The 14,703-nt window shown below is 46.9% G+C and overlaps 1 protein-coding gene across 1 annotated transcript in view; it reads right to left on the bottom strand.

Annotated features, from left to right (window-relative positions):
- Positions 1 to 14,703, bottom strand: part of LOC120028485 (roundabout homolog 1-like) — a 335,749-nt gene that overhangs the window by 115,412 nt on the left and 205,634 nt on the right. The window contains exon 3 of the mRNA XM_038973689.1: positions 14,253 to 14,410. Coding sequence (XP_038829617.1) covers positions 14,253 to 14,410 — 158 coding nt within the window. The remainder of the gene's footprint in view (positions 1 to 14,252; positions 14,411 to 14,703) is intronic.

Raw genomic sequence — 14,703 nt, 5'->3', positions numbered from 1 at the left:
GAAGTATCATTATGTTACTGTTTGTTTGAAGTATCATTATGCTACTGTTTATTTGAAGTATCATTATGTTACTGTTTGAAGTAGGATTATGTTACTGTTTGAAGTATCATTATATTACTGTTTGAAGTATCATTATGTTACTGTTTGAACTATCATTATGCTACTGTTTATTTGAAGTATCATTATGTTACTGTTTGAAGTAGAATTATGTTACTGTTTGAAGTAGAATTATGTTACTGTTTGAAGTATCATTATGTTACTGTTTGTTTGAAGTAGAATTATGTTACTCTTTGAAGTATCATTATGTTACTGTTTGTTTGAAGTAGAATTATGTTACTGTTTGAAGTAGGATTATGTTACTGTTTGAAGTAGAATTATGTTACTGTTTGAAGTAGGATTATGTTACTGTTTGAAGTATCATTATGTTACTGTTTGTTTGAAGTAGAATTATGTTACTGTTTGAAGTAGGATTATGTTACTGTTTGAAGTAGAATTATGTTACTGTTTGAAGTATCATTATGTTACTGTTTGTTTGAAGTATCATTATGTTACTGTTTGAAGTAGGATTATGTTACTGTTTGAAGTAGAATTATGTTACTGTTTGAAGTAGGATTATGTTACTGTTTGAAGTAGGATTATGTTACTGTTTGAAGTAGAATTATGTTACTGTTTGAAATATCATTATGTTACTGTTTGTTTGAAGTAGAATTATGTTACTGTTTGAAGTATCATTATGTTACTGTTTGTTTGAAGTATCATTATGTTACTGTTTGAAGTAGCATTGTGTTACTGTTTGAAGTGTCATCATGTTACTGTTTGTTTGAAGTATCATTATGTGACTGTTTGAAGTATCATTATGTTACTGTTTGTTTGAAGTAGCATTATGTTACTGTTTGAAGTATCATTATGTTACTATTTGTTTGAAGTAGCATTATGTTACTGTTTGAAGTATCATTATGTTACTGTTTGAAGTAGCATTATGTTACTGTTTGAAGTATAATTATGTTACTGTTTGAAGTATCATTATGTTACTGTTTGTTTGAGGGAGGGCTTAACAGCTAAATCACTGGGACACTCACAAAGGCACAAGGTCAGGTCATGTCAGACCACGTAGGGCAGGAAGAGGGAGGTGGACTGGAGGTCCCATAGAGGTCCCGTAGGGCGTTGACATGAGGATCCACTTTAGGGCCACAGCACTCCATCAGTTTTCCCACCTCTGCGTGGAGGTGGCACTGCCCCATTCCGCTCAGGCATATTTAGAGGGGCTGGGCAGCAGGGGGCCTCTGGAGTGGGCCAGTGTGAATGGAGAGGCCTTCCTTTCTCTCTGCACCTTTCTTTGTCTCTGTGTATATCACCTCCACAGGAGGCTGCTGAAGGCAGAAACAATCTGACCATTATCCTGCATCACAGGGAGATGGCTCTATCCCAACACCGTTTTTTGTCTCCCGTCATTTGGTAATGCTGATAGTGTGAAACCCAGACTCAGCATGCGTTGTGGCGGCATTCATGCTGCATTTCATTTTCCAGGCCGATGATCACCCTCAACTACTAAACAAAAGAGGGGGAAGACAATGCAGGGCATGTCTGCAATCTGTCCCAGTGCTGACTGATTCCCTCCATACAGCAACATCAAATTAGTTTCGCCTCAAACTGTTGAGCTGGATGCCTTTTTGTTCTGTTCCATTATAAGGCCTTCATCCCCTTGACAGACCTGTTTTGCACAGGTGTGACAAATGCCTCCATCTGCCCTCAGTGAAGTAGCGGCTTGACAAAGAAAAAGACCCTTGCTGTGTGTCTGTTTATTGACTGTGGCGGCTGTGTCACCACAACAGCCCAGTGCAGAGAGCTCAGTGTGAATAGACTATACAGCATTTCACCGCCTTGTTCACACAGCTTTCTAGCATAGAGACAGGGATGGCAGGGCTAACATAGATAGGAGGAGACAGGGATGGCAGGGCTAACATAGATAGGAGGAGACAGGGATGGCAGGGCTAACATAGATAGGAGGAGACAGGGATGGCAGGGCTAACATAGATAGGAGGAGACAGGGATGGCAGGGCTAACATAGATAGGAGGAGTCAGGGATGGCAGGGCTAACATAGATAGGAGGAGACAGGGATGGCAGGGCTAACATAGATAGGAGGAGTCAGGGGGCAGGGCTAACATAGATAGGAGGAGTCAGGGATGGCAGGGCTAACATAGATAGGAGGAGTCAGGGGGCAGGGCTAACATAGATAGGAGGAGACAGGGATGGCAGGGCTAACATAGATAGGAGGAGTCAGGGATGGCAGGGCTAACATAGATAGGAGGAGACAGGGGGCAGGGCTAACATAGATAGGAGGAGACAGGGATGGCAGGGCTAACATAGATAGGAGGAGTCAGGGGGCAGGGCTAACATAGATAGGAGGAGACAGGGATGGCAGGGCTAACATAGATAGGAGGAGTCAGGGGGCAGGGCTAACATAGATAGGAGGAGTCAGGGATGGCAGGGCTAACATAGATAGGAGGAGACAGGGATGGCAGGGCTAACATAGATAGGAGGAGTCAGGGGGCAGGGCTAACATAGATAGGAGGAGTCAGGGATGGCAGGGCTAACATAGATAGGAGGAGTCAGGGGGCAGGGCTAACATAGATAGGAGGAGACAGGGGGCAGGGTTAACATAGATAGGAGGAGTCAGGGGGCAGGGCTAACATAGATAGGAGGAGTCAGGGGGCAGGGCTAACATAGATAGGAGGAGTCAGGGATGGCAGGGCTAACATAGATAGGAGGAGACAGGGATGGCAGGGCTAACATAGATAGGAGGAGACAGGGATGGCAGGGCTAACATAGATAGGAGGAGTCAGGGGGCAGGGCTAACATAGATAGGAGGAGTCAGATGGCAGGGCTAACATAGACAGGAGGAGCCAGGGATGGCAGGGCTAACATAGATAGGATGAGTCAAGGGGCAGGGCTAACATAGATAGGAGGAGTCAGGGCTCTCTTCTCTTCTTCATCCTGTGATGTCTGATGTATCCTACTCTCTGGTATTTAATAGACTCCCACTTTTCATGTCTCCTCTTTTTAACTCACACCCATCCCATCCCATCCCATCCCAGCCCAGCCCAGCCCATCCCATCCCATCCCATCCCATCCCATCCCATCCCATCCCATCCCACCCCATCCCATCCCATCCCATCCCATCCCATCCTATTCAACCACAGCCCAGCCCATTCCATCCCATCCTATTCAACCACAGCCCAGCCCATTCCATCCCATCCTATTCAACCACAGCCCAGCCCATCCCATCCCATTCTATTCCATCCCAGCCCAGCCCATCCCAGCCCAGCCCAGCCCATCCCATTCTATTCCATCCCAGCCCAGCCCAGCCCATCCCATCCCATCCTATTCAACCACAGCCCAGCCCATTCCATCCCATCCTATTCAACCACAGCCCAGCCCATTCCATCCCATCCTATTCAACCACAGCCCAGCCCATCCCATCCCATTCTATTCCACCCCAGCCCATCCCAGCCCATTCCAAGATGGCGTAGCAGTCAGACGTGTGTTTGTCTTGTCCCGTGTTAATAGTCTGTAAAAAGTATGGTTTTCGTTTCTTTCTATTCTGCCCTTGAATTGCGTTCCCATGCAAAACTAGACAGATAGCTAACAACTAAGTCTTCAATAAAACTTCCAAGGCGTGATTTTTCTTGAATGAATATATTGAAAATGTTTATGTTATGAAAATGCAAAATACAGAAAATAATATACTTTAGTATTCAATTCAAATCGACACATTGTAGCTGTACATTATACATTTCAAGTTGAAGTGGCATGAAAATACAAAGCAGGTGCTAAGGTACCTTGCATCTGGCATGACGCCAAACCATGTAGCTAATTGTTACTCATATGGTAATTGGCTAACTCCTTTCATTACTCTAAGAATGTACAACCATATCTGTACAATAACAAAGCATATTACACTAGAAACAGTAACAAAACTACAGTATTGTATATTTTACAATTCATTTGCATGACGCACGAGCAAAGTAATACAGCTGACGGCATACATGAAAGGCATTGCAATTTGTGTGAGTAAATGCAACCAACCAACATTGATATGTAAGCAACTCTATCAATAACAAAATTATCATCACCAGCTAAATGCTTGAATCGAACTTACAAACAAATATTTTCCGAGGCTGAAGCATGACAAGAAATAACTACACTGAAAGACCTGCACCGTAGCGTTGTTTTTAGCTGCTTCTATGCGTGCAGAACAAATTCTCTACTTCCTGTTTGCGTACAGTCTTTCTAAGTACTAGAAAGCTCCACTAGGGGGCGAATAACACCATGGAACACAATGAAAATACATCTTAACCATTGTAATAAAATGATCTGTTACTTTCTAACAGGATGGCAGCACACTTTCGTATATATTTTAATCTCACTTTCCATCTAAGAACTAAATATACTTTCCTGCAACCCGCCTCACCCAATATGGTACGGATCTGCTATTTTTTATACCTTTTAACTGGAACCTCCATCAGAAGCTAGCCAGCAAACTACCTACTAGCTACTAGTCATTGTTAGCCACTGCTAGCGGTCTTCACCTTTAGCTCGGACACCAGCCAATTACCTGCCAGTCTGCACAGCGCGATATCAACCCAGAGCATATCGGACTGCTTTTCTCTACCACATCAACGGATTCCTGCCGCAAGCTCTGGACCATTACACCAGATCATCGCAGCTAGCTAGCTGCAACGGAGTGGCTATTGTGGGCTAATGCCTCTTGTCCCGAAGCAAGCACCAGTTAGCCTTGAGCTAGCCTTGAGCTAGGCCCATCTCCCGCCCAGCCGGCAGACCAGTTAATTATTGGGCTACAATAATGGGTCCGCGGTCAAACGACCACCCCTCATCAATGTCAAACGCTCCCTAAAATACTTCAGTGAGCAGGCCTTTCTAATCGACCTGGCCCGGGTATCCTGGAAGGATATTGACCTCATTCCGTCAGTAGAGGATGCCTGGTTGCTCTTTAAAAGTGCTCTCCTCACCATCTTAAATAAGCATGCCCCATTCAAAAAATATAGAACTAAGAACAGATATAGCCCTTGGTTCACTCCTGACTTGACTGCCCTTGACCAGCACAAAAACATCCTATGGCATACCGCATTAGCATAGAATAGCCCCCGCGATATGCAACTTTTCAGGGAAGTCATGAACCAATATACACAGTCAGTTAGGAAAGCAAAGGCTAGCTTTTTCAAACATAAATCTGCATCCTGTAGTACTAACTCCAAAAGGTTTTGGGACACTGTAAAGTCCATGGAGAATAAGAGCACCTCCTCCCAGCTGCACACTGCACCGAGGCTAGGTAACACTGTCACCACCGATAAATCTACGATAATCTAGAATTTCAAGAAGCATTTTTCTACGGCCAGCCATGCTTTCCACCTGGCTACCCCTACCCTGGTCAACAGCTCTGCACCCCCGCAGCAACATGCCCGAGCCCCCCCCCCCCCCTGCTTAGCCTGTTCAACCTCTTTTTCGTATCGTCTGAGATCCCTAAAGATTGGAAAGCTGCCGCAGTCATCCCCCTCTTCAAAGAGGGAGACACTAGACCCAAACTTTTACAGACCTATATCCATCCTGCCCTGCCTTTCTAAAGTCTTCGAAAGCCAAGTTAACAAACAGATCACTGACCATTTCGAATCCCACCGTACCTTCTCAGCTATGCAATCTGGTTTCAGCGCTGGTCACGGGTGCACCTCAGTCACGCTCAAGGTCCTAAACGATATTATAACCGCCATCAATAAAATACATTACTGTGCAGCTGTATTCATTGACCTGGCCAAGGCTTTCGACTCTGTCAACCACCGTTTTCTTATCGACAAACTCAACAGCCTTTGTTTCTCTAATGACTGCCTCGCCTGGTTCACTAACTACTTCTCAGATAGAGCTCAGTGTGTCAAATCAGAGGGCCTGTTGTCCGGACCTCTGGCAGTCTCTATGGGGGTGCCACACGGTTCAATTCTCGCTCTTGCTGCGGGTGATTCTTTGATCCACCTCTACGCAGACGACTCCATTCTGTATACATCTGGCCCTTCTTTGGACACTGCGTTAACAAACCTCAAAATGAGCTTCAACGCCATACAACACTCCTTCCATGGCCTCCAACTGCTCTTAATTGCTAGTAAAACAAAATGCATGCTCTTCAACTGATCGCTGCCCGCACCCGCACACCTGACTAGCATCACTACTCTGGACGGTTCTGACTTAGAATATGTGGACAACTATAAATACCTAGGTGTCTGGTTCGACTGTAAACTTTCCTTCCAGACTCACATTAAGCATCTCCAATCCAAAATTAAATCTAGAATCGGCTTCCTATTTCGCAACAAAGCCTTCTTCACTCATGCTGCCAAACATACCCTCGTAAAACTGACAATCCTACCGATCCTTGACTTCGGCGGATCCTTGACTCTACTCAGCAAATTGGATGCAGTCTATCACAGTGCCATCCGTTTTGTCACTAAAGCCCCACATACTACCCACCACTGCTACCTGTGTGCTCTCGTTGGCTGGCCCTCGCTACATATCCGTCGTCAAACCCACTGGCTCCAGGTCATCTATAAGTCTTTGCTAGGTAAAGCCCCGCCTTATCTCAGCTCACTGGTCACCATAGCAACACCCACCCGTAGCACGCGCTCTAGCAGGTATATTTCACTGCTCATCCACAAAGCCAACACCTCCTTTGTCTGCATTTCCTTCCAGTTCTCTGCTGCCAATGACTGGAACGAATTGCAAAAGTCACTGAAGCTGGAGACTTATACCTCCCTCATTAACTATAAGCATCAGCTGTCAGAGCAGCTTACCGATCACTGTACGTGTACATAGCCCATCTGTAAATAGCCCACCCAACTACCTCATCCCCATATTTACACTTTTTTTCTTTTTTGCACCCCAGTATCTCTATTTGCACATCATCATCTGCACATCTATCACTCCAGTGTTAATGCTAAATTGTAATTATTTTGCCACTATGGCCTATTTATTGCCTTATCTCCCTAATCTTACTACATTTGCACACACTGTATATAGATTTTCCTATTGTGTTATTGACTGTACATTTGTTTATCCCATGTGTAACTCTGTGTTGTTGTTTTTGTCGCACTGCTTTGCTGTATCTTGGCCAGGTCGCAGTTATAAATGAGAACTTGTTCTCAACCGGCATACATGGTTAAATAAAGTTTATTTTTACTTTTATCCCATCCCAGCCGTTCCAACACGTCCACGTAGAGTGGTGGAGTGCTTTGAAGAGCCTCCTCAGCTGTTATCCACATTATAAAGCCTTGCATGTCCTCCCGTCACCTCTCGTCTCTTCCCTGTCCCAGCCCATCTTCCCTCTGGTCCAGTCTCAGCTCTAATGCCATACCACTGACACATCCACTCTGACGGGCATACAGCACAGGGCATCACTCTGCTTTCGATTGGCATTCACAGATCAGCCCGTCCATTCACCCATCTGTCATTACAGTCCATTACACATGGATGGCCCTGGTTTATGTGTAGAGACGTTTTAAGTGTCCATGTGGGACCAGTCATTCTGTGAGGAAGGGACACATCGCACACAGCACAGTTAAATCTCTCCCTAACCAGACGGTTGTTGTGTGTTGTCATTCCCTCCCAAGGCCCAGCTCTGCAGAATTCAGGTTATGGACATCACCAGTCAAAAACTGGTTTACAATGAAATTTCACAGATCAATGCAGATAATGACAAACCCAACACAGAGAGGATGTTATTGTGGAAATAGCATATAAACAGCAGGGCTAGCAAAATGTGTTCTGTTTAAACAGAGTGAAACCTCATTATGGGAAAGGCCATGTGTAGGGCAGTTAGGCACAACTATGATCACTGGGCAGTTAGACACACCTATGATCACTGGACAGTTAGGCACACCTATGATCACTGGGCAGTTAGACACAACTATGATCACTGGGCAGTTAGACACACCTATGATCACTGGGCAGTTAGACACAACTATGATCACTGGGCAGTTAGACACACCTATGATCACTGGGCAGTTAGACACACCTATGATCACTGGGCAGTTAGGCACACCTATGATCACTGGGCAGTTAGACACAACTATGATCACTGGGCAGTTAGACACACCTATGATCACTGGGAAGTTAGACACACCTATGATCACTGGGCAGTTAGACACAACTATGATCACTGGGCAGTTAGACACAACTATGATCACTGGGCAGTTAGACACACTGGGCAGTTAGGCACACCTATGATCACTGGGCAGTTAGACACACCTATGATCACTGGTCAGTTAGACACACTGGGCAGTTAGACACAGCTATGATCACTGGGCAGTTAGACACACTGGGCAGTTAGACACAGCTATGATCACTGGGCAGTTAGACACACCTATGATCACTGGGCAGTTAGACACACTGGGCAGTTAGACACACCTATGATCACTGGGCAGTTAGACACACCTATGATCACTGGGCAGTTAGACACACCTATGATCACTGGGCAGTTAGACACACCTATGATCACTGGGCAGTTAGACACACCTATGATCACTGGGCAGTTAGACACACCTATGATCACTGAGCAGTTAGACACACCTACGATCACTGGGCAGTTAGTCACACCTATGATCACTGAGCAGTTAGACACACCTGCTCTGCTCTGTCCTCAAACCACCTCTCTAGAGCCATTGATTGATGAGGTTATTGTTTCCATGCTGATGAACAGTGTGTGTGTGTGTGTGTGTGTGTGTGTGTGTGTGTGTGTGTGTGTGTGTGTGTGTGTGTGTGTGTGTGTGTGTGTGTGTGTGTGTGTGTGTGTGTGTGTGTGTGTGTGTGTGTGTGTGTGTGTGTGTGTGTGTGTGTGTGTGTCAGCCTGACTGAGCCTGAGAGTGAGGGTGTAGCTGGGACTGGGTCAGGGGAGGGGCATTATGTGCCAGGTGTCTGTGAGTGAAGCAAGCCTGATGACAGGAGAGAGCAGGCTTTGTTCTCACATAGGGATTAATGACAGGTCCCAACAAAGTTACAGTGGCGCACACACACCCACATGCACACACACAAACATGTAATGTTGTTCATGTGCAACCACAGACAATAAACTAGTTCCCGAGGTTGATGCAGGGCCTGTGTGCTTATCAGTAACTTGCTGGCTGAATTCCGAGACAGATATGATTTGATTCAATTTCCACTAGATTATGCGCTTTCAATTATACTGTGAAACTGCCAGCCGCTTCTTTTTAATCTATCCCCCGGTGCAGATAGTGGGCCGGCTGAGGGCGGGGGACGGGCTATCACGCTGTTTATGAGTAAGAGCTGTGATTAGGAGAACACCCTAAGGCAGTGTTCAGTCATGTCAATAGTACTGAACACATCCATGGCTGGGTGTTCTGGGCTCAGGATGAAGCTGTATCAGCTGCATGTACCACAACATGCCCAGAGAGGAGCACAGTGTCATGATAAAGTACATAGGAGGAAAATGCTTCTAATTACCGCTAGTTGTCTTTATGTAAACAGAGTTGCAGTTTGCTGTTAATTGTCCTAATCAGACCATACTGTAACGTTGGCTAACTGATCCCTTCAATCCTGGCTAATCATCCTTACTGATCCCTTCAGGGCCTGGCTAATCATACTTACTGATCCCTTCTGGGCCTGGCTAATCATGCTTACTGATCCCTTCAGGGCCTGGCTAATCATCCTTACTGATCCCTTTTGGGCCTGGCTAATCATCCTTACTGATCCCTTCAGGCACTGGCTAATCATACTTACTGATCCCTTCTGGGCCTGGCTAATCATCCTTACTGATCCCTTCAGAGCCTGGCTAATCATCCTTACTGATCCCTTCTGGGCCTGGCTAATCATACTTACTGATCCCTTCTGGGCCTGGCTAATCATCCTTACTGATCCCTTCAGGGCCTGGCTAATCATCCTTACTGATCCCTTCAGGGCCTGGCTAATCATCCTTACTGATCCCTTCAGGGCCTGGCTAATCATCCTTACTGATCCCTTCTGGGCCTGGCTAATCATCCTTACTGATCCCTTCAGGGCCTGGCTAATCATCCTTGCTGATCCCTTCTGGGCCTGGCTAATCATCCTTGCTGATCCCTTCTGGGCCTGGCTAATCATCCTTGCTGATCCCTTCTGGGCCTGGCTAATCATCCTTACTGATCCCTTCAGGGCCTGGCTAATCATCCTTGCTGATCCCTTCTGGGCCTGGCTAATCATCCTTACTGATCCCTTCTGGGCCTGGCTAATCATCCTTACTGATCCCTTCTGGGCCTGGCTAATCATCCTTACTGATCCCTTCTGGGCCTGGCTAATCATCCTTACTGATCCCTTCAGGGCCTGGCTAATCATCCTTACTGATCCCTTCTGGGCCTGGCTAATCATCCTCACTGATCTCTTCAGGGTCTGGCTAATCATCCTTACTGATTCCTTCTGGGCCTGGCTAATCATCCTTACTGATCCCTTCTGGGCCTGGCGAATCATCCTTACTGATCCCTTCAGGGCCTGGCTAATCATCCTTACTGATCCCTTCTGGGCCTGGCTAATCATCCTTACTCATCCCTTCAGGGCCTGGCTAATCATCCTTACTGATCCCTTCTTGGTCTGGCTAATCATCCTTACTGATCCCTTCTAGGCCTGGCTAATCATACTTACGGATCCCTTCTGGGCCTGGCTAATCATCCTTACTGATCCCTTCAGGGCCTGGCTAATCATCCTTACTGATCCCTTCAGGGCCTGGCTAATCATCCTTACTGATCCCTTCAGGGCCTGGCTAATCATCCTTACTGATCCCTTCTGGGCCTGGCTAATCATCCTTACTGATCCCTTCTTGGCCTGGCTAATCATCCTTACTGATCCCTTCTTGGCCTGGCTAATCATCCTTACTGATCCCTTCAGGGCCTGGCTAATCATCCTTACTGATCCCTTCAGGGCCTGGCTAATCGTCCTTACTGATCCCTTCAGGGCCTGGCTAATCATCCTTACTGATCCCTTCAGGGCCTGGCTAATCATCCTTACTGATCCCTTCAGGGCCTGGCTAATCATCCTTACTGATCCCTTCAGGGCCTGGCTAATCATCCTTACTGATCCCTTCTGGGCCTGGCTAATCATCCTTACTGATCCCTTCTTGGCCTGGCTAATCATCCTTACTGATCCCTTCAGGGCCTGGCTAATCGTCCTTACTGATCCCTTCAGGGCCTGGCTAATCATCCTTACTGATCCCTTCTGGGCCTGGCTAATCATCCTTACTGATCCCTTCAGGGCCTGGCTAATCATCCTTACTGATCCCTTCAGGGCCTGGCTAATCATCCTTACTGATCCCTTCAGGGCCTGGCTAATCGTCCTTACTGATCCCTTCAGGGCCTGGCTAATCATCCTTACTGATCCCTTCAGGGCCTGGCTAATCATCCTTACTGATCCCTTCTTGGCCTGGCTAATCATCCTTACTGATCCCTTCAGGGCCTGGCTAATCATCCTCACTGATCCCTTCAGGGCCTGGCTAATCATCCTTACTGATCCCTTCAGAGCCTGGCTAATCATCCTTACTGATCCCTTCAGGGCCTGGCTAATCATCCTTACTGATCCCTTCAGGGCCTGGCTAATCATCCTTACTGATCCCTTCAGGGCCTGGCTAATCATCCTTACTGATCCCTTCTGGGCCTGGCTAATCATCCTTACTGATCCCTTCAGGGCCTGGCTAATCATCCTTGCTGATCCCTTCTGGGCCTGGCTAATCATCCTTACTGATCCCTTCTTGGTCTGGCTAATCATCCTTACTGATCCCTTCTAGGCCTGGCTAATCATACTTACGGATCCCTTCTGGGCCTGGCTAATCATCCTTACTGATCCCTTCAGGGCCTGGCTAATCATCCTTACTGATCCCTTCAGGGCCTGGCTAATCATCCTTACTGATCCCTTCAGGGCCTGGCTAATCATCCTTACTGATCCCTTCAGGGCCTGGCTAATCATCCTTACTGATCCCTTCAGGGCCTGGCTAATCATCCTTACTGATCCCTTCAGGGCCTGGCTAATCATCCTTACTGATCCCTTCAGGGCCTGGCTAATCATCCTTACTGATCCCTTCAGGGCCTGGCTAATCATCCTTACTGATCCCTTCTTGGCCTGGCTAATCATCCTTACTGATCCCTTCAGGGCCTGGCTAATCATCCTTACTGATCCCTTCTTGGCCTGGCTAATCATCCTTACTGATCCCTTCAGGGCCTGGCTAATCATCCTTACTGATCCCTTCTTGGCCTGGCTAATCATCCTTACTGATCCCTTCAGGGCCTGGCTAACCATCCTTACTGATCCCTTCTTGGCCTGGCTAATCATCCTTACTGATCCCTTCAGGGCCTGGCTAATCATCCTTACTGATCCCTTCAGAGCCTGGCTAATCATCCTTACTCATCCCTTCAGGGCCTGGCTAATCATCCTTGCTGATCCCTTCAGGGCCTGGCTAATCATCCTTGCTGATCCCTTCAGGGCCTGGCTAATCATCCTTGCTGATCCCTTCAGGGCCTGGCTAATCATCCTTACTGATCCCTTCAGGGCCTGGCTAATCATCCTTACTGATCCCTTCTTGGCCTGGCTAATCATCCTTACTGATCCCTTCAGGGCCTGGCTAATCATCCTTACTGATCCCTTCTTGGCCTGGCTAATCATCCTTACTGATCCCTTCAGGGCCTGGCTAATCATCCTTACTGATCCCTTCTTGGCCTGGCTAATCATCCTTACTGATCCCTTCAGGGCCTGGCTAACCATCCTTACTGATCCCTTCTTGGCCTGGCTAATCATCCTTACTGATCCCTTCAGGGCCTGGCTAATCATCCTTACTGATCCCTTCAGAGCCTGGCTAATCATCCTTACTCATCCCTTCAGGGCCTGGCTAATCATCCTTGCTGATCCCTTCAGGGCCTGGCTAATCATCCTTGCTGATCCCTTCAGGGCCTGGCTAATCATCCTTGCTGATCCCTTCAGGGCCTGGCTAATCATCCTTACTGATCCCTTCAGGGCCTGGCTAATCATCCTTGCTGATCCCTTCTGGGCCTGGCTAATCATCCTTACTGATCCCTTCTTGGTCTGGCTAATCATCCTTACTGATCCCTTCTAGGCCTGGCTAATCATCCTTACTGATCCCTTCAGAGCCTGGCTAATCATCCTTACTGATCCCTTCAGGGCCTGGCTAATCATCCTTACTGATCCCTTCTGGGCCTGGCTAATCATCCTTACTGATCCTTTCAGGGCCTGGCTAATCATCCTTACTGATCCCTTCAGGGCCTGGCTAATCATCCTTACTGATCCCTTCAGGGCCTGGCTAATCATCCTTACTGATCCCTTCAGGGCCTGGCTAATCATCCTTACTGATCCCTTCAGGGCCTGGCTAATCATCCTTACTGATCCCTTCAGGGCCTGGCTAATCATCCTTACTGATCCCTTCTGGGCCTGGCTAATCATCCTTACTGATCCCTTCAGGGCCTGGCTAATCATCAGCCTACTGGACAAATGTACAATGTGATGTTATTAGCAAATGGTAGACTGAAGAGTCAAACATGATTCAACATCTGATCATAACCCACGCAGACCCATGTTTTACTATCCTCTTCTCTGTCCATCCCTAGAAGCTGACTGAAGCTCCATCCACCCTACACACTCAGCCAGTCAGAGCGATCAAACACCATCACTTCTCCACCATGTAACTATCTACAGGGAACGTGCAGATAGGTATATGGTGGAGACAGTGGGCCCATCAAGGTCTCCACTGCTCTACTCACCAGCAGCAGGGGGGGGATTGATACTGCTGATCCCTTCACTACACTCTGAATTAAAACAGATTAATTGGTGGCTGGTCTTGAACGCTATATAAATCAGATAGAGAGGGAACGTTTCCAATCCCTCAGCGCTGCGGAGACCAACTTTCCTCTTTTTCAGAAACTTTTTCATTTCATCATAGTAGTGAGTGTTTGTTCTACTGGCTGATCTTACTCAGCAGGATCCTAATCAATGTTGTGCTGCTTGACTAATGAACCAAGACTAATTATGAGACTCGCTCATTAAATGTTAGAACAACTGCAGTTTGCTGATTTGGAGTTATAAATCGTTATTGGTGAAACAACAGCGGACAAATCAATCATTGTAGGGTTTACACTGACATTAATATGGTATAAAATACTGTGATGAACATAACAGCAATCACACACAAACACACACAACCAGTTACACTCACAGTGATTCGTTCATCTCTGTCATCGATGTTGGCACTGTCCTTCTTCCAGGATATGCTAGGTTCAGGATGCCCGCGAGGGGGCATACACTCTAGGACTGCAGGCTCGCCCGCTGCCACCATCACATCGGCAGGATTCTGTCTGAAGTCATCACGTAGTACTGCAGAAATAGATGGAGAGAAACGGGTTACCGTGAGGTCAGCAGCGGCAGCGATTAGCTTTGACACAAAGGGCATAATGACACCAAAACCAGTCACTCCAGTTAGACAGGACTGTAGATTTGACATACCTCACTCAGATGCATTGTACCATCTACAGACCACAGCACTGATCTACAGCACAACATAATGACAAAAGGAAACCGCTACTGTGTTATCATAACCTAGAATTGGGTACTGTCACCGATCTGTCACCACGTGGACATGGCCGCAGTAACCACTGCTATCAGAGGAG

Source organism: Salvelinus namaycush, chromosome 34 (assembly GCF_016432855.1).
Source record: "Salvelinus namaycush isolate Seneca chromosome 34, SaNama_1.0, whole genome shotgun sequence".
Lineage (NCBI taxonomy): Eukaryota > Metazoa > Chordata > Actinopteri > Salmoniformes > Salmonidae > Salvelinus > Salvelinus namaycush.
Note: the sequence above shows the minus strand (reverse complement) of the source record. Positions and strands in the feature narration are given on the sequence as shown.